Here is a 21,634-nt window from a genome sequence, read left to right as displayed (position 1 = left end):
TAAAAAATATGCTTATATATGGAACGTATTTGAAAGTGAAAATGGCAATTTATTTAGACCTTTTGGAACTCTGACTTTTTTCTATGCCTGTTTAATTTAAGCTTCCCAGAGGCCAGAGATTTCCCGAGGCATATCATCATGTCTTACATTCACTGCTTCTTGCAATCATTCCCCATGTGACTATTCGGTATGCGGAAATTCCCGATGAGTCCAGAAATGTCAATTATAGTTTGGCTAGTTTTCTCAAGGTGAGTTAAAGGCAGCCTAAACATGGTAAGCGACGATTCTTCACTGATCATGGTCTTGAAAGCCAGAAAACAAATAATGCACTTTCTAGAGTCTCAGCTAGGTCTCAGAAGGCTGCTGGAGAAACTCTTTTGACTGAATCATCCAAGTATTGACTGATTTTCTTCCCCACTGAAATGGCTGATTAATTAAATCAGGTTCCACACAGGTGGCTTGGCCAGCAGACATGTTTTGTTTGTCTTACATGATGTTTTAAAAAATATTTTATTTTGAATGCATTTAGATGGGGCATGTACTTTCTTGTTTGCAATAGTTCTCAGAACTCCTTGGTGACCCCTGATTCTCTTTATACATATAAATCACTTCTCTGATCCCTGTGGGCTTTTGAGTTTGCAGTTCTTGAACTAAGGCAACCTGTTGGCTGATGTAACTGCAGTCTGCATGTTATTAATATATGTAAATAGAAATTGTTAATTTTGGCCAGTGAGGTTATTTTAAGAATAATACATTGTCTCAAACATAGTAGATTCTCAGTGTTTGTTGGATGAATGAATAAATGAATAGAAACCTACCTCAGTAATCCAGGTGAAAGGTGAATAGGTTCTGACCTAGAGAAGTGGCAATGTACTGAGTGCCTTAACTAGGAGAATGTCGCCAGGCAAAGATGACCAACTCCTAAGATTATTACAGAGGAAGAGTAATGGTAGGCCAGGATTTCACTGGGCACAATAAAGAAAATCCTCTTTTGGTGTATATTGTTTATATATGCAAACCTCACTTTCAATACCTGAGAACACTATACTTCACTTTGGGGGTTTGAGAGGTGACCAAAATGGATGAGGCAGTGTGTGTTTATGTGTGCACGCACACTTAATCTTTTGAAAATTGTATCCCAATTCCAGCAATAGGTCCCTTGCCCTTTATCTCTTTCTTCAAGTCCACCTGAAGCTAGGAAAGCTATTACTCTTTTATATGTAAAATAGGAAGGGTCATCACCTTAGTATGGAACAAGTTTTAGAAACTCACACTTGACAGACTTTTAGAATTATTTTAACTAAGAGTTCATTTTTGTTTGGTTTCTCTAGCGCTGTTTGACACTAATGGATAGAGGATTTGTTTTCAATCTGATAAATGATTATATATCTGGATTCAGCCCCAAAGATCCTAAGGTGAGTTATGAAAACATAATTGACAGGGACATGAGACCTTAGAACGTGAGACCAAGGGTTTCATTTGTTCTCCTCTGGAGGGTTTAGAACTGTTTTTACTAGATAATTTGAGTATAGCTGTACCTCAAAGCAGAGAATACCGGATAGTGTTTTTGGGGCCCCCAAGACCACTCACGTGTTTGATGACTTGCTGGAAGGACTCAAAAGACAGTTATACTCATGGCTAAGATTCATTACATTGACACAGTAGGGACACCCAGACAGATCAATAAAGACAAAAGACATCAAGCTGAGTCTGTAGGAATCTGTGTGCAAGCTTCCTAAGCTCTTTGCGTCCTGTGAGGGATCACATAGAGCACACCCTCCCTCCAGCAGGGAAAATGGAACCACACACATGCAACGTTTTTCCTCAGGGCAGTCTGTTTGAGACTCAGACTTTTAGGGTTTTTATTAGAGACAGCCCAGGTAGGCACCCCTTGCCCTTCGAAAGTCCAGACTCTCAGAAGGAAAGCAGGTGTTCACCATAAATGGCATCGTTTGTACAAGTAGTCTAAACAGACTGGCACAGAAAGCAAACCTTATCATACAGGGACTGTTTCAAAACCCAGTTTCCCAAATGCTAGCCAAGGGACAACCTTGCAAGCAGGCGTTTCTAAGGATAGCCATCTCAGGCCTGCTACATTAACTCTGCTGCGCAGATCACACCTGAAGGTATGCCAAGGATACTAAACACTTCTGTTGTGAAAATTAACGCTCTCTATTAAATTATTATAAGAGTAAATGCCTACTAAGTATGAGTCAATGCATAATTTTTCCATTTAGGTCCTGGCTGAATACAAGTTTGAATTTCTACAAACCATTTGCAATCATGAACATTATATTCCTCTAAACTTGCCAATGGCATTTGCAAAACCTAAACTTCAGCGAGTTCAAGGTACGTACTTACATGTTCCATCATTTGGAATGGTTTCTTTTTTTTTTTTTTTTTTCTCTTTTTAGCTAGTGCTAGTTTAGCATAATGTTTTCTGGTTAAACCTGTCAACTTGAAGGTAGCCTCAGAATTTTTACTATCTGAAGATAGGCTCCTTAATGGTATTCTGCATTTCCTTCCTAGCGACAGTGGTAGTATTCTTAGAATGAAGAAATCACAGGTCTGTTCCATAGAGTGTTGCTTAAACACAGACGTCAGGTACTAGTAGGATTGCTCTTTGTAGTAGTGTTTGGCATTTTAAATGAGACTAAGTTAAGAAAAAAAAAATTCTGCTGAAAGGAACACCAAAAGAGAAACGCAAAGGCAGAGTAAAATAGTAATATGTATGTATGAAATTTATGAAATGCCTTCAGTTATCTCCATTGCTAGTTTTATTGAATGCTTTGTTGTGTAGCACTATTCTTATGTTACTGTGTTTTTTATTTGTTCCTTTTCTTTTCATATATTAATTAGATTTTTTTTCATTTGCGGTGGACCGTTTGACTTCAGTAGGTAGGTTTAACTCGGTTCACTCTACGGTAGTTTGCTTTCTTTAAAAACAGTTGGTTTGATGAATGGCTAAGATGAATGGGGGTTTTGTTTGCTTTTCAAATCCTCCCTAGCCAAAGCAAAGCTTTAGTTAATGTACTCAGAAAACCTAGGCAGCAGTGTGTTGGTTTACTCTTAAAATAAGCTTGAGTGTTGGTAGCAGAATCATCTTTAAAACATCCCACCATCAGAAAAGAAGTTTCTGCTGCAAGCCAGCATGAGAGCAAGGGCTGGGGGTTAGAGGGTATCTGCTCTTTAAGTACGTCATCTCTCTCAGGCTTGCCTCCCTTCTCTCTGACCCTCTTTAATGATTACTTGGTCACAGTTTGAAGGTATGGATGAAACCACCTGATTAGATTTATTCAAATCACTGAAAAAAAAAAAAATGACCATTTGCAAAATCTACCCACATGAGGCCACCTGTGTTAGTCCTTGTGCATTATAAGTGATTGGGACTCACAAAGAGCACGTCCAGTGCTCAGGAGAAAATCTTCCCACCTTGGTCTCTAGAGAAGTATCTCCTGAGTAGTGGAATCACAGCCAGTGAAAGTGGAGACAAGATACTTAAAAGCCTGAACACCCCTATTCAACTAACCCCCCCTTATTCGATGCTGACCGTATATAGCTCACACACTTCCCCAGTGTTTACTGATAGCTAAGAGGAAGTCAGGGAAAAGAAGAGATGTGGGCAGATCACCAGGATTTAGGATTAAACCTGACTATTCAGTGAGTGTTTATGAAGCCCATACTGAATACATAGCATTATATTATGTGCTGAAGAGGCTAAAAAAGAAAAAACCTATCCTTCAGCTTTATGTGCTAACCAAATTAAATGATAGGATAGAGAAAATAAAGATAGTAGAAATCTATTCTGGAAATTATTAAACTTGACCACAATCCCATCTGAGTAATAGTTAGAAGGCAAGTCCCAACCAGGATACTAGCACCTGGTATTGAAAATGGAGTAAACACCTAAAAGAGAGTGGAAGACATAGATTGAAGTGGTGATTTTATGAAATAAAAGATTTGTGTTTGCATGGTGATGAAGTGGAGTGAGATGAGGCTTGTTTTTCTTACTGTTCTTGTAGCCCATTAATATATATTCAGGCCAATCTGTAACTTTTGCTAAAATAGTCAATGGTAAAGTTAGAATGATTCAGTCGTGTAGTTTCTCTTCCTTTCCCCACTTAATAAGTATAAACAGAAATGTAAATCATTTGTGGTTGTATAGAATTATTCAAATTTATAGTTGTAACTAAGTCTCTTGAGATACATAGAAATGTGTTAAGAATATTGCCAAATATAGAATTCTTTCATTCCAAGTTCTATGCTAAGATTGAAATTATCATTAAGGCTACTACCTAAGCCTAAGGATAAGAGTGTACCTATCTTGGAGATATTTGCATGCTCATTCCATATGAAACAATTGTTCAGATTCATTCATAATCAAATTATAAGCCCTGCTAGCATGATCATGTGTTATTAGTAAAGAATAGAGCATTTTATTTTTTAAGTAATTTTGGTATATGTTTTACAAATGGGTTTTAAATTTCATTATACTGCAGATTCAAATCTTGAATACAGTTTATCAGATGAGTATTGCAAGCATCACTTCTTGGTTGGTCTACTTCTGAGGGAAACCTCCATTGCTCTTCAAGACAATTACGAGATCAGATACACAGCTATCTCTGTCATAAAGAATCTTTTGATAAAACATGCGTTTGACACTAGATACCAGCACAAGGTAAGGATGTCCATGCAATCACCAGTATGGTAAAACTAAATTTTCCACTAACATTTCTCCTGAAAGATGAACTTTTCAGTAAGGAATATAACACGAGCACTGAGAAAACCTTATTTTTACAAATCAATTTTGTTTCAGTTACTCATCATTAAGTTTTAAAAATACTGTTCAATTAACTGTTGAAGGAAAACACTGGTTTTTTAAATCATGTTTAAAGAACAACATAACTGCTCCGTGAGTTGTTACAAAAACTCTTGATTTTTAAAAACATCTCAGGGTTCCAACTGTGCATGTTGTCTCAAATATATACCTCAATTTTGGCTGACTGAATATTACCCTGTCATAGAAGCATCCTCTTTTTAATATAAGAGCTGTTGAGTATGCTTATATAAAATATATAATAGGAAGTTTCTCTTCTTAACTGAAAAAATGTTAATGCTGATGGTGTCACCGTCCATAGCTGTGGTGTGGCTGTAAACCTTATATCGATTACACATTGACTGTGTGCGAAGCGAAGCCCACAGCTGTAGTTGCTGTGTTCTGCACCTTTTGCGTACATTCAGATCCTATTGACATTAAGTTTTACAAACTTGAAAAAAAAGTAGACTTCAGACTATGGCTTTGGAATAACCTAACTTACTTAGACTTCAAACTATGGCTTTGGAATAACCGAACTTACTTACCTGGCATTAAATGGCTCAAGGACACATCATATTGTTTCAAAATTAACTACTTGTGCTTTTGTTTTTATATTTAAGTATGAAAAAAATCATGATGTCCTTTATCATTGTAATCACTTTGGAAAACTGACTCGGAGATGGATTTTATTCTTTTTATACTGTATTCCTATTTGTCTTTTTATAAATAGAAAATGCCAGCTACTTCCAATCATAGTTTTTTAATTACTAAGTTTTTTTACTTACACATTTTCATGTGATTCTATCCTAAAGTCGATTTAAACTCCTTAGCTTTAAGATGTATTTTTTTTTTGCTTATTGCATTTGATGTTATTTTTGTCACATTTTAACTTATAATAATATATCCCACTTAGTATAGTTTGCTGTATTATGTGTCATTTTCTTTTCCGTGGATGCTGATGTTGACTTAACACAAGTTAAACAGTATAATACATCCACATTAAGAGATAACCTTAGAAGTCGTACAGTCCAACCACACTCGGCCAAGCCTTTAAAAATGCCAGTTACTGCTGGGTCCTGGTTAAATTAACTGCTGCTTGTGCCTATTAGTAGGGAGAGGGTTTTATACAGTGTGGAGGAAAATGTCTTTAGTTGTTATCTCAAAGGATTCATAGGAAAAGTACAAAATGAACTTTACGTCCCTGAAGCAGGAAGGTATATTTTTCTTAATTTTCCCCCTTTACAAAAAAGTGAAGGAAACGTGGGATTTCACCAGTGACTTACCTGAAGGTGGAATTTTAAATATTTTGTTTTATAAATTTGGACATTATTTACTTTTTAAATTCTGAGAGTATGTTTAAGGTTTCAGATGATGGGAGAGACTGAGATGCCCTTTCCTCTTTGTTCAGAAGCTTTAGACAGGCATGAAATAAGTATAGGGTTTTTTCCAAAAGAACTTTGTTTGCTTCATAAACCTGGTTAACCCAAGTTTCAATTCTAGTATATTGGATGAGGAAGGAAAATGTCCTCTTTCTTTGTTTGACACAATGAGTTCACAAGTGGCCTTTGTAGGAGGTCATTTGTTGAATACATTTGTGTAAAACATTTTCCCAATTAATGATGATGCCCTAATTTCCATCAGGCCCCCAAAGTGACCCCAAATAAGTATATAATCAAGTGAAAAGAAAAACAATAGAAAGACTGCTTTGAGATTAGGCTCCCAGTCAACCCCCTTCCACCCAGATTGCTACTCCAGAACCTCTCCTCTAAGGGAAAAACACTAACTAGACGATAGATAAGTGGTAACTTTGATGAAGAGTAAGACAGTACACAATACTGGGGAAGCCAGCACAACTTTTACAAGGCAAGGTCATGGAAGCTCCAAATCTAAACTCCCTGAGGGACCGAATTACTGGGCTGAGGGCTGTGAGGACCATGGTCTCAGGGAACATCTAGCTCAATTGGCATAACATAGTTTGTGAAGAAAATGCTCTACATTCTACTTTGGTGAGTAGGGTCTGGGGTCTTAAAAGCCTATGAGCGGCCATCTAGGATACTCCACTGGTCTCACCCCTTAGGGAGCAAGGAAGAATGAAGGAAACTAAAGACAGAAGGGAAAGATTAGTCCAAAGGACTAATGGACCACATCTACCACAGCCTCCACCAGACTGAGTCCAGCACAACTAGATAGTGGCCGGCTACCACCACAGCCTGCTCTAACAGGGATCACAATAGAGGTTCCTGGACAGAGATGGAGAAAAATGGAGAACAAAATTCTAACTCACAAAAAAAGACCAGACTCACTGGCCTGATAGAGACTAGAGAAACCCTGAGAGTATGGCCCCCAGACGCCCTTATAGCTCAGTACCAAAGTCACTCCTGAAGTTCACCCTTCATCTAAACATTAGACAGACCCATAAAAGAAAATGAGACTAAAAGGGCACACCAGCCCAGGGGCAAGGACGAGAAGGCAGGAGGGGATAGGAAAGCTGGTAATAGGGAACCCAAGGTTGAGAAGGGTCACGCGTTTACATGTGGTGGGGTTGGCATCCAGTGTCATGAAACAATACGTGCATTGTTTAATGAGAAATTAGTTTGCTCTGTAAATGTTCATCTAAAGTACAATAAAAAATAAAAATAAAATAACAACAACAAAAATCCCTCCTCTAATGAAATTGTGGAGATGTCACTGGTCCTTATTATATGATACTCATTAAACTGCTTTGAGAACTCTTCTACCTTTATAATTACCATTAGACGTCTTTCCTAATCAGAACAAGAATGCCCAGTGTCTACCATTTGTCCTGGGGTCTGTATCAGTTCCTGTACCTACTGCCAGTGATGTTGGCACCTAAGAGAACTACAAGTTGCTACTGCTAGTTGGGCTGTGGGCAAATCTCACCCATCCCCCTTTTTTGCTGACCTTTTGGTTAGCAACCATAGCTCTTAACCAGTATGCCACCAGGGTTTCCTTAAAAGTAATACATAAGAAACTGGTAACTGTAGCTGTTTCTGGAGAGATTAACTGGGGGATGGAGGTAAGGAAGGAATGGGAGGGAGAGATTTTGGTTTTCCTTTTTTTTTTTTTTATCACCATATGTATTACTGTATTAAAAAAAAAAAAAGAGGAAAATCAAAATCTCTCCCTCCCATTCCTTACCTCCACCCCGCAGTTAATCTCTCCAGAAACAGCTACAGTTACCAGTTTCTTATGTATACGTCTGTTTCGTGCACATACAAGCCTATTTGTGTTCTCTAGTTTGTGCATGCAGAACTTTTACTCTATTTTGCAATGACTGTGTGCTTTCCTGTGTTCTGTTCATCTGAGAGAGTCGTACTATCGCCTTCCCTAGAGATCACTCACTGTCATGGATTGAATTATGTCCCCCCCCAAATGTGTGTATCAACTTGGTTAGGCCATGATTCCCAGTATTCTGTGGTTGTCCTCCACTTTGTGATTTTAACTTTATGTTAAAGAGGATTTGGGTGGGATGTAACACCGTTGCTCAGATCACATCCCTGATCCAATGTAAAGGAAGTTTCCCTGGGGTGTGGCCTGCACAGGGAAGCTAGCAGAGAGGGGGGGACCTCATACCACCAAGAAAGCAGTGCCAGGAGCAGAGCATGTCCTTTGGACCCAGGGTCCTGGGGTGCCTGTGCAGAGATGCTCCTCGACCAGGGGAAGATTGAGGACAAGGACCTTCCTCCAGAGCCAACAGAGAGTTGAAGCCTTCCCCTGGAGCTGACGCCCTGAATTTGGGCTTCTAGCCTCCTAGACTATGAGAGAATAAAGTTCCCTTTGTAAAAGTCATCCACTTGTAGTATTTCTGTTATAGCGGCACTAGATGACTAAGACACTATCAGAACTAAAATGGACTCCCATCTAGAAAGCATAATATTAATAATAGCAGCTAAAATTTGTTGAGGACTCACTATATGCCAGTTGCCGTGTTTAAATACCTTACCTGAGTTTATATCATTATTTCTTATCCCCATTTTACCAAAGAGAAAACTGTAGTTAAGTGATTTGCTCAGAATCAAGTAGCTAGTAATGGAAGAACTGGGATTCAAGCCTGCCAAATTCTAAAACCTATGCTCCTAACCACTGGTCTTATATAAACCAAAAACCAAGCCCAGTGCCGTCGAGTCGATTCCGACTTATAGCGACCCTATAGGACAGAGTAGAACTGTCGCATAGAGTTACCAAGGAGCACCTGGCAGATTCGAACTGCCGACCCTTTGGTTAGCAGCTGTAGCACTTAACCACTACGCCACCAGGGTCTCTGGTCTTATATACTGCCTCTCAAATCTTAAGTGGGACACTGAAAATTTAGAGAATTGCAAAAAAAAGGGTGATCACACTAATGAAAAATCTTGACACCAAAGCCATGTGAGGAATGAAGGGCTTCTTAGCCTTGTGAAGAGTGAATCGAGATGATTCATGATAACCATTCCCAATATTTTAAGGGCTGCCACATAGACATGGAAGCAGACTTATTTCTAGCTCCAAAGGGCAGAACTGTACCTAGCAGGTACACTTTATAAGGTCCTTTATAAAAGAACCCTCCAGAGGGCTGGCAGGGCTTAAGGAGAAGCTAAAAACACTAACCATTTATTAGGGATGCATGTAATGTCCGTTTCTGCCTTGCAATCAGTGGTCCTCAAACCTATATGTACATCAGCATCATCTAGGGGTGGTTCCCAGTCCCCAGCCTAGACCTATTGAATCAGAACCACAAGGTGTTAATGACTGTTGTTGACAGGGTCATATGTTAGAATTAAGTCTGTTAAGGGTTCCTGAAATTCACAAAAGAAAAAATACAAATGGCCAAATAACATAAGAAAATTCTTCAACCTCAAGAATAATAAATGCAAATTAAGACAACAGTGAGATACTGTTAATTTTCTGTATTCTATAGATTGACCATTGTGCTGTAGAGGCCTTCTCTTAAGACTCCAGACAAACCTCCTAAAGTCCTAAAATATGGAGGGCAATTCTTGTGCCATCACAACCACTGTTTTCTCTGATTGAGTGTATGTACGTATCGGAGAGGGATGCCTATAGCTGAGGAACCCAAAAACCAAACCCGTTGCTGTCAAGTTGATTCCGACTTATAGCAACCCTATAGGACAGAGTAGAACTGCCCCACAGGGTTTCCAAGGAGTGGTTGGTGGATTCGAACTGCCAACCTTTTGGTTAGCAGCTGAGCTCTTAGCCACTGCGTCACCAGGGCTCCATAGCTAAGGGAAGCAACAAATAAATTTGCATGAGGTACCACATCAAGACCACTAGAGGCCAGTTTTATTTACACATTTACAAATATATCAGTCTCCCAAGTCTTGTAATTAGCATGCCAAGATCACATTATTTTAACTGCAGCTTTAATCAAAGTAAAAAACGTTTCTTGAGTGAATATAGTTATTCACTGTCTTCTCACTTCTTCTTTTTATTCATTCAGCTAGTGTGTATTGGCCATCTGCTTTGTGCCAGGCACTGAGGATGCAGCAGTGAACAAGACAGACATTCCCTGGTTTTATGAATCTTAACACTCACTGGAATTAAAGAACAGGACTAATACTATCTACCTGATAGGTCAACTTCTATTAAAAAAAAGTTTTATTCATGTGGTTGTGTTTGAGGGATGTGATTTGACTCTCTATCATATATAAATCCAAATTCCAACAGTTTTATGGTAATTAGTTCTGAAGCTATAAGTTTAAATAAACTCAGCTTCACTAATTTGTTGTGGATATTATCCAGCTTTTAGTCTTTAAACCGATATGTGGAGCCAACTCTGTTTATTGTGGCGTATACAAATCATATACCTATTATAACTTTTGATAATTATTTTTCAGAACCAACAAGCCAAAATAGCCCAATTGTACCTCCCTTTTGTCGGACTGCTTTTGGAAAACATACAGCGATTAGCAGGTCGAGATACCTTGTATTCTTGTGCAGCCATGCCTAGTTCTGTAAGTAGTGATTTGTTTCTGTTGGAATCTTGACAGTTTATCCTGTTGTACTGAATGTACTTGGAATTGGGGTCATACGCTATATGGTCTCAACCTTAATAGTTCAGTGTTTTACTCCATTTTCACATTTGCACAGTCTTCCCTAGAGCAGTGCTTCTTAAACTTTAATAGGCATGTGAATCACCTGAGGAATTTGTTCAAATGCAGGTTCTAATTCAGTAGGTCTGGGGTAGGGCTGGAGAGTCTACATTTCTAAAAAGCTTTTGGTTGCTTCTGGTCCTAGGACCACACTTTGAGTAGCAAGGTCCTAGAGAACATCAAGAATCCCTTATACCCCATGTTTGCTAAGATTTGCTTTTGTTATATGCCTTCATATATTTATCCGACTTGAAAACCAAACCAGAATTTCTTAACTTTCAAATGTTAGGTACCAGGGACTAAACTGTATTCCTTTACTTCTCCCCTCCCCTGACAGCCTCCTTTTGGTACTCACTGGTGAGTCACTTTTAGCTCATCACAATTGGTTTCGCCTCCTTTTTCTCACCTTAGAATCTTAGACTTGGAAGGAACTTTGGAGGTGATCAGTCTCCTATTTGGTAAAGTAACCTTTTGCCATCATAAGAATTAAAATATTCTTTCTCAGATTAAACCTAAAAGGTCAGTGATTTCTCTGCGCTGGTCCTAGTTTTGACCTCTGGAGACACATACATAGAACACATCGGTTTTCGCCTCCACAGGATATCCCTTCGCCATGTCCCTTCTAATTTTTTCTCCAGGCCAGATATCTCCATTTCATCATCTGCACTCCAAACCCTTCCCTTTTCTAGTTACCCTCTTCTGGACATGCTCCAGTTAAAATGCAGTGCTCAGAATTGTACACTTTATATGTAGCCTGCCCAGTGGAACTGTTAGCTCTTGAAGTGAGCTTTGTTTAAAATCAGGATACCAGCTCATTCTGGTAATTCAGATTTCTTATCCTAATATACAAATTTGTTTAAATGACATGAGTATCACATTGTGTTACAGGCATCCAGGGATGAGTTTGCATGTGGCTTTACTTCACCTACAAGTAGAGGAAGTCTAAGCGCTGACAAAGACACTGGTAATTAAGTCCTTTAAGGGTTATATAGTCAATCACATGGGTGTTTAGAAATGTACCCTGTACTTCTCTGTATATTTGAAATATAATAAAAACTATACATAGTTAGCATGATCTCTACTAAAGTTTAGTTAAAATCTGGCTGACACTTGGAGGTACATTTTGTTTGTTTTGTTTTTGCTTAGATTCCCTTGATTAAGCTTGTTTCAAACAGGAGCTTGGTATACTGAAAAAAAAGAGGATAATGAGAAAGACACTGATTTCAGATCCTCTTCCCTGTCATCATTCTTTAGCAAGACACTTCCCTTTTCTGGGCCCAAGCTTCCTTATCTATAAAATAATCTCTTGAATTATGTGGCTGTATTTTACAACTTCCAAGGAATTTCTTACAGTTTCATATACAGCAAAGTGTTTTTAAGGTATCAAAATAAATGGTTTATCGTATATTAACTTCTTACGGTGTTTTGGTATAACTTTCACCTTTTAGATAACCTAAATCTGTTCCATAAAATATACCTTAAATTAATCCAGTACTTATTTTTAAAAGTATTTTTGACAGTGCTTCCTGTTGCTAACAAGCACTTGGCCTTTTCCAGTTTATGGATCATTTCAAAATGGACATGGAATTAAGAGGGAAGATTCAAGAGGTTCCCTCATCCCAGAAGGAGCAACAGGATTTCCTGATCAGGGCAACCCTGGCGAAAATGTAAGAAACTGAATATATAGAATAACCCTATTTATGTGTTAGGCTATTGCCATCTTGCTTTGTTGTGTAAATATGAGGCTCTCTGCTCTCCTGCAGTTAAGTGCTACCATGCTACCTCTGCTAACCAAAAGTTCCGCAGTTTGAATCCACTGGCAGCTGCTTGGAAAACCTATGGGGCAGTTCTACTCTGTCCTACAGGGTTGATGTGTATCAGAATTGACTCAACAGCAGTGGGTTTAGGTGTTCGTTTTTTTTTTTGTCTACTCTCCTATAATCAGTCCTAGATCCGTAAAAAGCATTCCATAATTCTTGAATATGTTAGCATTTCCTTCCTTTTCTGGATTATTTGTAGAGAATGAGGCACTCATCTTCAAGAGTTCTATCTATCTCCTTTAGCCCTAGCACACTGTAAAATGTTTCAGAGAGGGAAGGTTCAAGTTTAAAATCTCTAATAAACCTTGTCATTTAAAAATTTTAAAATCTCATCATGGAGAATTAATTTAACCTTTCATTCTTTTGTAATAATGACATTAACCAGGGAGAAAAATTTTCAGTTCCAAAGTTGGTGATCTCAGCATCCCAGCATCAGTTGATCAGAATATATTCTCCAGTTCTTCTACCCATTTGTTTCAGGTTTTTGTATGTACCTGCCTTGAGGCAGAGAGACCTCATTTTCGACTAGCAAAGCCTGACCACCATGATGCTATGTAAAGTCATAGATTCATATAAAATTAGGAGTTAGAAGGGTCTATAAAAATAATAAACTCCAACTCTCAATTCCCAGGTAAAAACTGGGACTGTGACTCAGGAGAATCACACAGTTAGTGGGCAGGGTCAGAGCAGAACCCAGATTTTCTACTTCAAGCACTCTGTCTCCTGTCTCACCACGTTCTTAGTGCATCAGAATCACGTAGGAGGCTTAATAAAAATTTATTTCTGGGCCCCACTCCCAGAGTTTCTCATTTGGTGCATCTGGGGTGAGGCCTGTCAATCAGTATTTCTAACAAGCTCCCAGGTGATGCTGATGCTGCTGGTCAGGGACCACTCCTTGAGAACCAGTGGGCTATAGTGTACTTCCTTGAGCCTTTGGGTAACTAGTTGATTCATAAAAGTTCTTACATCACACCATTCAGAATGACAGCAGACACTGTCATAAATAAGGCAGGTAAATGTCAGAGAGATTAAATGACTTGCTGGTAGTCACACATGTAGTAAGCAGTCAGAACCTACTTGTTTTGCTCCAAGTGAAAGCGCTTTCTATCCCGTCTGAGTAAATGTGTATCCACAGTTTAGCTCAAATGAAAGTGATTTTTAACAATGGTAAGTTCTTAGAGTATTATTACTCTATTCATACAAATCCTCTAGTAAGTCAGATCTCATCATGCTTAACTTCTGATATTTTAATACAAGTCATTAAATAGGAACATCACTACTTTATAGAGGCTCTAGTTTTGAATTACTACTGCACCCTTTCTAGTGCAATTGTCTTATTGATCTATGGTTAGTCCATTTTTAGATCAATTTTTTGACCTATGATTTGGAGATTGGATTTTGATAAACTCTAAGGAGAGACTGGAAACCCTGGTGGCGTAGTGGTTAAGTGCTACAGCTGCTAACCAAAGGGTCGGCAGTTCGAATTCACCAGGCACTCCTTAGAAACTCTATGGGGCAGTTCTACTCTGACCTGTGGGGTCGCTATGAGTCGGAATCGACTCGACAGCACTGGGTTTGGTTTTTGCAAGGAGAGACTCCTTAAAGGGGTTTAAAAGATTTCTTAAGCTTCCATGTACCAGAGGTTCTTCTTCCATGTAAAAATTATTTTTCTTGTAATAGCCACATTATTTAAAGTTCTTAATACCAAAAGATAGGGCATATGGAAGTGAAATGCAGAGTTATCTTGATGATTCCCCAAGGTAATTCCCAGTGATGTTATAAGTACAGTAGCAACAAAGATTCAGCCCATTTCTTTCAAAGTGTGACATAAAATTTAGATTCATGCTTAGAATTTTCCCACAGAGGACTAAGGATAAAAATAGTTACTGAGTTAAAGGTTATAGAAAATTATAGTACTAATAGGGTCACCGTGAGTCAGAACTGACTAGATGGCAATGGGTTTGGTTTTAATATGGTTTCACAAAAGCGCCCTGTTTTTATATTACAGACCCGGCAGAGTTCTACAAGGAGTAGTGTATCCCAGTATAACAGGCTGGATCAGTGTGAAATCAGAAGCCTCCTGATGTGCTACCTGTATATTATAAAAATGATTTCAGAAGGTTAGTTACCAAGCATATTAAATGTAGACTGTATGAGATGTTCAGCTTCCTAGATTCACAGGTTCATGAGATAAATACTGTATGTAAAGCAAGGAGCCCTGTGGCGCAGTGGTTAAACACTCAGCTGCTAACTGAAAGATCGGCATTTTGAACCCACCAGCCTTGCCACAGGAGAAAGATGTGGCAGTCTGCTTCTGTAAAGATTACAGCCTTGGAAACCCCATGGGGCAGTTCAACTCTGTCCTAGAGTCACTATGAGTTGGAATTGACTCGATGGCAGCGAGTTTGGGGTTTTGGCGTATAGAGCAAATGCGCAATAGAAACAGATCTTTGAAGACTCTGACTTTAAAATGTTTCTGTATTGTAACTTAAAATAGGTTCATTTCAGTCTGAATCAGGTTTGTTTCTCTGAAATCATTTAAAAGCAATTTTTAAAGTGAGGCAGTCATTTACAAAATACTGAATACCTTTTCAATGTAGAGTATATAATACATTAAATGACCAATGTAAACAGAAAGAAACCATAAGCAGAATTGATATTTAATACTTTAACTTTTATTTGACCCAGGATTTGGAAAAATCAAAAACAAACAAAAAATTAGGAAGGGTGCTCTGAGGGTGTTCCCTTTACATTACCACTGTGGTGTGCTAAGCAGTAGCTGGTGGGGTCAGGTTCTTGTCGGGCTGTTTGTCTCCTTGGTGTATTCTGTCAAGACACTAGATCATTTATTGGTGTTACCAGTTCCCCGTTTACATTATGATGGAATATAACGAAAGGATTTTCATAACTGCACGTCTTCTGGAAGTAAAATCAAAGAGTTATCATCTTATTCCCAAATACCACATTTAGTTACAAAATTCCCTCTGTGCTTTCCCTTTTCTTCCTATTTTTGCTCAGAAAATGTATCCAGGAATGAAGAACATAAAAAGTTACCTGGGTTCTTATTCATCATAATCATTGTTTTTTTTGTTTTTGTTTTCTATTTTTAATTTTTTTCTTTTCTTTTTTTAAATTTTTTTTCTATTTTTTAATTTTTTTTTCTAAACACTGCTAGCTTTAAATCCTGTTTGTAGTAATACAAAGTATAAAAACAAAGTCAGTTGATAGCTAGCTAGCTAATGTTAAAATGAACAACTAACCAGATATGAGCAATAAAGTCTCAAATGTGTTCATAGAATAAAACAACAGAACAGATAACTGGAATCTTTTAAGTTCAACGAAAGTGTAACTTAGAGTAAAAGTTAAAGATTATAATGACAATGTGTGAGGGGCCTCTGTGTTTTGAGAAAGAAGTAAGGGAGATAATTTTCAACCCTGGTAGTATTTCTTTCCAGGAGATAACAGATCCAATAATAACTGCACACACAGCTCACTCTTTTTATCTTCCCACAAGGTTAAACGTGGGGGAACATGACGAGTGACTGCTAGTGTACATGGGGTTTCTTTTTAAGGTGATGAGAATATTCTAAAAATTAAATTGTGGTGATGGTTTCACAGCTCTGTGAATAGATTATAAACTACTGTATTGTGTACTATTTGAATGAATTACTTTTAAATATGTGGATTATCTCAACCAATTTGTTTAAAAAAAGAAGAGACCCAAGCGACACATCAAATAAAATAAAAATAGAACGGTCCAGGGAAAGTAGGATGGGGAAGAGAGAGAAGAAAGTGGGGAGGAGGGAGAGTCATTGCTGACTAGCTCTCCCCTCCTCCACTCCTGTGTGCAAGTGAACACAGACGTGCATGCATACACACGTTGCACAACATACATGCAAGCATACATACCATGCAAACCAGTGACAAGTCACTGGCTGCCTTTTTTTTTTTTAAGATCTGTAACGATGACTGTTTTGTTTCTTGAGAACTTGATAGTTCCTCCTCCCTCTTCTTGTAAATGTTGACCTTGCTTCCTCAGCGATGGTACTCTCTGCCAAATATTTAATCTTTGTTAATTAGGTTTTTCTTTTTCTGCTCTTCATTTTTAAAAGCACAGTTTCAGTAACCAGTATAGTCTGTCACATCTCCTCTTTATCCTTTGTAAGTATAAAGTCATGTAATATGATGTCTGTAAAGCATTTTATTCTGAGAAATGTGTTTCTGGATCTATACTCAATAGATGTACTTTAGTTGCTTTGTCTTGTCCGGTAAATATTTTAAGTCATAGAGATATGGGTTTAAATATTGAACTTGTACAAGTCCATACCCTTCAGGTCTCAAAATATTGCCTTTTTTATTGGCTCATAAACAGTAGCAACATGAATGTCAACAAAAAGATGGTCCATCTCTACACTTTTATATATAAGTAGAGGGATTCTGAAGGCTGACATTTTCTTCTCTATTTATAGCTGTATTTTTTTTTTTAAACAGGCAGTAATTAAATGTTGCAAAGTCTTAGTCATTTGCTTAGCCTTTTTTTTAGGCTTTAGTACCTTGTTTGTTGTATCTTGAAAAAAGGCATTAGTTAAGAGTCAGAGATTATTGGTTACACAGTCTGAATTAACAGGACAACTGTCCTCTTGAAAAACAAAAGCGTTATTCTTCTCAAGAGCAATGATGAGGGAAATCTACTTCCTCTTTTTTTCTAACTGGGTCCTGGCTCTTCTCTTCAGTGTAGACCTCAATAAGGAACTCTCGGTATCATCTTGAGTTTTATCAGCAGCATACCCTGTGCTTGTAGAGTCATTACTCTTCTTCTTCAAAGTAGATCGCTCAATGGAAGGTTTCTCGAAACTGACATCTCTCACTCCAAATCCAGTGTTGTAACGAGAAATCTCAAGCACCGATCCTTTCTCACCAGATCTTAAAGTACAGTCAAATACATTCAAAGGGAGCGTTTCCTTTTTCTGTGTAGAGCTTAATAAGGCCTTATTATAACCAGGCATTTTTTCCTCTGAAGTTTCAGACACTAAATGACTGTCCTGCTTTTCTCCTGAAGAAATACTGGAAAGGCTCCAAGAGAGGTCAATCTGAGTTCTGTGCTTTTGTGTGGTGTTCTGTGTGGTCTTCTGTGTAGAGATTTTTTCACATTTCGTTTTTGCACGGCAAAGCGTGTCTTTAGGAGTGTCTGAGACATCTTCAAATCCAAACCATTTTTTAGCATCAAATGTAGATTTTAAAGGATGTACAGGTGATTTCTGGTCGGCTTTGCCTCCTGTGATAGGTTTACTGCCATTAGAAGAAGTTTTCACAAAGGAAGTCTCTGACATCTCAAAGACATCCTGAACATAAAGTGAAGTTGAAAGCTTTGAACTTTGTTGCAGTTCCTTTAGTCCTGCTCGTTTCATCAACTGAGTATGTGACTGCGTCATCACTCTTATGGGCAAATTCACCTGAGTTCCTTGTGGAGGGTCCCTGACAGAAAAAACTGGCAAAATCCTTTGAGAAGAAGTAGTGGTGTCATCATCACTATCAGAAAAAGAAACATGAAATCGTTCTATATTTGGTTTTAGTCTTGCAGAAAGCTTTTTATTTTCTTCTCTTAATTTACTCTTTTCTTTACAGAGTTCAGTAATAAACTTAAGATTTTGTTGGTGGATATTATAAAATTCTTGCTGTAGTGCTCTCCTATATGCTTCGTTAATTGAACAGCGATCACAAGTTTTTGAGCTTAACTGCTGTCTCAAGTTGTCAATGGTGTCATGGAGGACTTTCTGTTGTTCAGTCAACTCTCTAATTTTGGCTATTAAACCGGTTCGTCTGCCGTCTGCCAGTCGTTCTTTCCTCAGATTAGTTAACTTCACCTGTAAACGGCGTAGCTCTTTATCATGGAGCTCTTTCAGTATTAGCCAGGTTTTTTTAAAATCATCAGACGACAAATCACATACACTAAACTGCCACTCATCTCCTACTGAAGATTTCTTAGCACCTTCCTTGTCTCTCCCACCCGTATTCCCTGTCTGCATCATGTCTCACCAAGGTTTAGACAGCTGACTGGCTGGACAGCGCCACCTAGAAAATGGCGGCGATGAATCTGACTAGAGCAACGCCGCGGCAGGGATGAGCTCTTTTTACAGACCTTTTGCGAAACTGCTGGCTGCGAAGTTCAGGAGTAGACAGATAGGCCGAGCTTTCTGGCTGGAAGGAGGTACCGGCTTCTTTGTGGAAAGGGCCGGCAAAACCGGGCGGGCGAGGGCGGACTGCACAGTCCGGCGATGGCGATGGCGGCGAAGATGGCGGCAAGCGGCGGAGGAGCGGCCGGAAACCCAGTGCCTTCTGGGAGAGCTTTCCGGTCTTTGTGAGGAGAAACGAATCTGAAGGGGGGGAGACCGGAAGTCACCTCCAGCTTAATTTTTTTAACTATTGTAACATTTTTGTTTTTGATGGTTAATATCTTACAATCTTCAAGCCCTATCTGCATTCGTTGTCCTTTAAAACAATTGAAAGAAGTAAGTAAAAGCTCCGTTCCCCCCATCCCTGTATAGCCAACATTGTCTAGTCGTCCATCCCTATCTTCGCGAACCTCTACCTCAGTTTGAAATCGAATCATTTCCCTGCTTTCATGTTAACTGCAAGTTTTTTTTACTTGTAGAGAAGGGCCTGCTGGCACCAGTAGTTGTATTAGAGTAGGGTTTTAAAAAAAAAAGAAATGGAAAGTTAAGTGGCAGTAATATTTTTCTTTTTTTAAATCTCATTAACAGTGCGTTGAGAAAGTAAAGAAAAAAAGTAAAAAGTATATGCAATACACTTAAGAGACTTTTATATCAGATATAAATCTAAACCAAACCCGTTGCTGTTGAGTCAATTCCGACTCAGTAAAGACCCTATAGGACAGAGTAGAACTGCCCCATAGACTTTCCAAGGAGCGCCCGGTGGATTTGAACTGCCGACCTTTTGGTTAGCACCCGTAGCACTTAACTGCTATGCCACCAGGGTTTCCATATCAAATATAGTTCCTATTATATTACAACTTATTTTACTCAGTGTTTATTTTGCCATCTCATATCATCTGACACCAAAAACCAAAAAACCAAACCCAGTGCCGTTGAGTCGATTCCGAGTCATAGCGACTCTATAGGACAGAGTAGAACTGCCCCGTAGAGTTTCCAAGGAGCATCCAGTGGAGTTGAACTGCTGACCTTTTGGTTAGCAGCCCTAGTACTTAACCAGTATGCCACCAGGGTTTACAAAGAGCCAGTTTATTTTAACACTTTCATTAACAATGGCTTGCCTGGATTATCCCAGTCCCATGAATTTTTTTTTTTTTCATGAAATAATAAAAACGAAATAAATCGAAGCAGGCAAGCACATCCCAGACCAGACATAAGAAATCCCTTGGAAACACATATTTATTATATGTATAATAATACTTGAGCTTGTCAACAGTTTTATAGAAAGTAAATAGGAAAATATGAATAGGAAAGGTTAAAATTCACTAAGCTATAGAAGGCAGAATTACAGATATACTATTGATCTTGAGGTAGATTTTTAAAATCCTTAGATGTCAGATTATCAAGTCTGAATTTTTTTTCTCATAGGCCACTGGAGCAACAGTGTAGTCCCATTTTTAATACACTGTTCAACCACAAGTTTATCTTTGTTACACAGTTACTAAGTACCTAACAAAAAAAAAAAAAGTACCTAGAATGCCCCAAATATAGGGATACCTATTGTGTACAGTACATTCTTCCAGGCCTTCATAATTTATAATCCAAAGGCAAAGAGGAAGGAAAAAAAGGAAAATTATTCATCTCTTCTTCTAAAGCAGTTCTTAAACTTTTTGGTTCACAAACCCCTTTGAGTAGCATGCAAAGGCACTTAACGCCCTCTTCAGAAAAATGCATATAAACACACCGTCTTGCATAAGATTTCAGGGAGTTCATTAAAAGCCCCAGGTCTAAAATAAAAATGCAACAACCTCCCTTTCTCTATCTTCAGGGATGATACGAAGATCGGGATGAGCCATCCAACAGAACATTTACAATGTAAATGAAAAGAATTGTAGCTAAAATAATTATAGACTAAGGAATATATATGGTATTAATTTAAACAATACAGTGTATATATTAGACAGTGAAAGGAGAGAGGGGAGGGTATGGATGAAACAAGATTGGCCATGAGTTGACGGTTGTTGAAGCTGTGTATTGTATTTGGGGATGCATTATGCAATTTACCCTATTTCAAGATCTGACGCTTTATTTATTCCATTTTCAGATACTCTCTTAACTTACTGGAATAAAGTATCTCCTCAGGAGCTCATAAACATTCTCATACTTCTAGAGTAAGTTACATTAACTTATTTTCATAAACTTTGCCTGATTTGGGGAAGCTTAATTTCCAAATATAATAAAATATTTTCCTTTTTCAACAGCTTATTTGCTAAGAATTTAGGGAATTGTTAATTATTACATAATTTGATAATATAGAGGCTGGCGTAGATGCTCTTCACGTGTAGATAAACGTGGCTGAAGTATTTATGATAGTATAGAAAACTAATAATAGACCATATTTACAGTCCAGCATTCTTTCTGTGATCTGGAAAACTGAAAGTGGCATCAGCTGTCACAGATCATTCATTTGGAGCAGATGTTGGATTAGTGAGCTGCTTAAATGATGGGAATTTAGAATTTGTGCTTTTATGTAGAGCTGAGTAATCCCACCCACTTCAGAAATGCATATACATCCATACACACACACGCACACACCCTCCATTTCAAAGCACTTGGGGAAAAAACCTAGTCTGGAGGTGGGAAGTTGTTGTATACTATATGCAGAACTACTTTTACATCGTTGTTCAAAGCTTAAAGAAAAATCAGACTTAAAAGGAA

At 38.2% G+C, this 21,634-nt stretch overlaps 1 protein-coding gene across 2 annotated transcripts in view; it reads left to right on the top strand.

Annotated features, from left to right (window-relative positions):
- Positions 1-21,634, top strand: part of DOCK11 (dedicator of cytokinesis 11) — a 190,352-nt gene that overhangs the window by 121,115 nt on the left and 47,603 nt on the right. Inside the window, exons 28-37 of one of the 2 annotated variants that reach the window (XM_049872651.1) lie at positions 102-248; positions 1,332-1,415; positions 2,238-2,349; positions 2,860-2,898; positions 4,500-4,678; positions 10,672-10,788; positions 11,815-11,890; positions 12,484-12,593; positions 14,755-14,866; positions 21,021-21,087. In XM_049872651.1, the coding sequence (XP_049728608.1) occupies positions 102-248; positions 1,332-1,415; positions 2,238-2,349; positions 2,860-2,898; positions 4,500-4,678; positions 10,672-10,788; positions 11,815-11,890; positions 12,484-12,593; positions 14,755-14,866; positions 21,021-21,087 (1,043 nt within the window). The remainder of the gene's footprint in view (positions 1-101; positions 249-1,331; positions 1,416-2,237; positions 2,350-2,859; positions 2,899-4,499; positions 4,679-10,671; positions 10,789-11,814; positions 11,891-12,483; positions 12,594-14,754; positions 14,867-21,020; positions 21,088-21,634) is intronic. The other variant, XM_049872652.1, reaches the window with a different exon arrangement.

The sequence above is a fragment of the Elephas maximus genome, chromosome X (assembly GCF_024166365.1).
Source record: "Elephas maximus indicus isolate mEleMax1 chromosome X, mEleMax1 primary haplotype, whole genome shotgun sequence".
NCBI classification, from domain to species: Eukaryota; Metazoa; Chordata; class Mammalia; order Proboscidea; family Elephantidae; genus Elephas; species Elephas maximus.
Note: the sequence above shows the minus strand (reverse complement) of the source record. Positions and strands in the feature narration are given on the sequence as shown.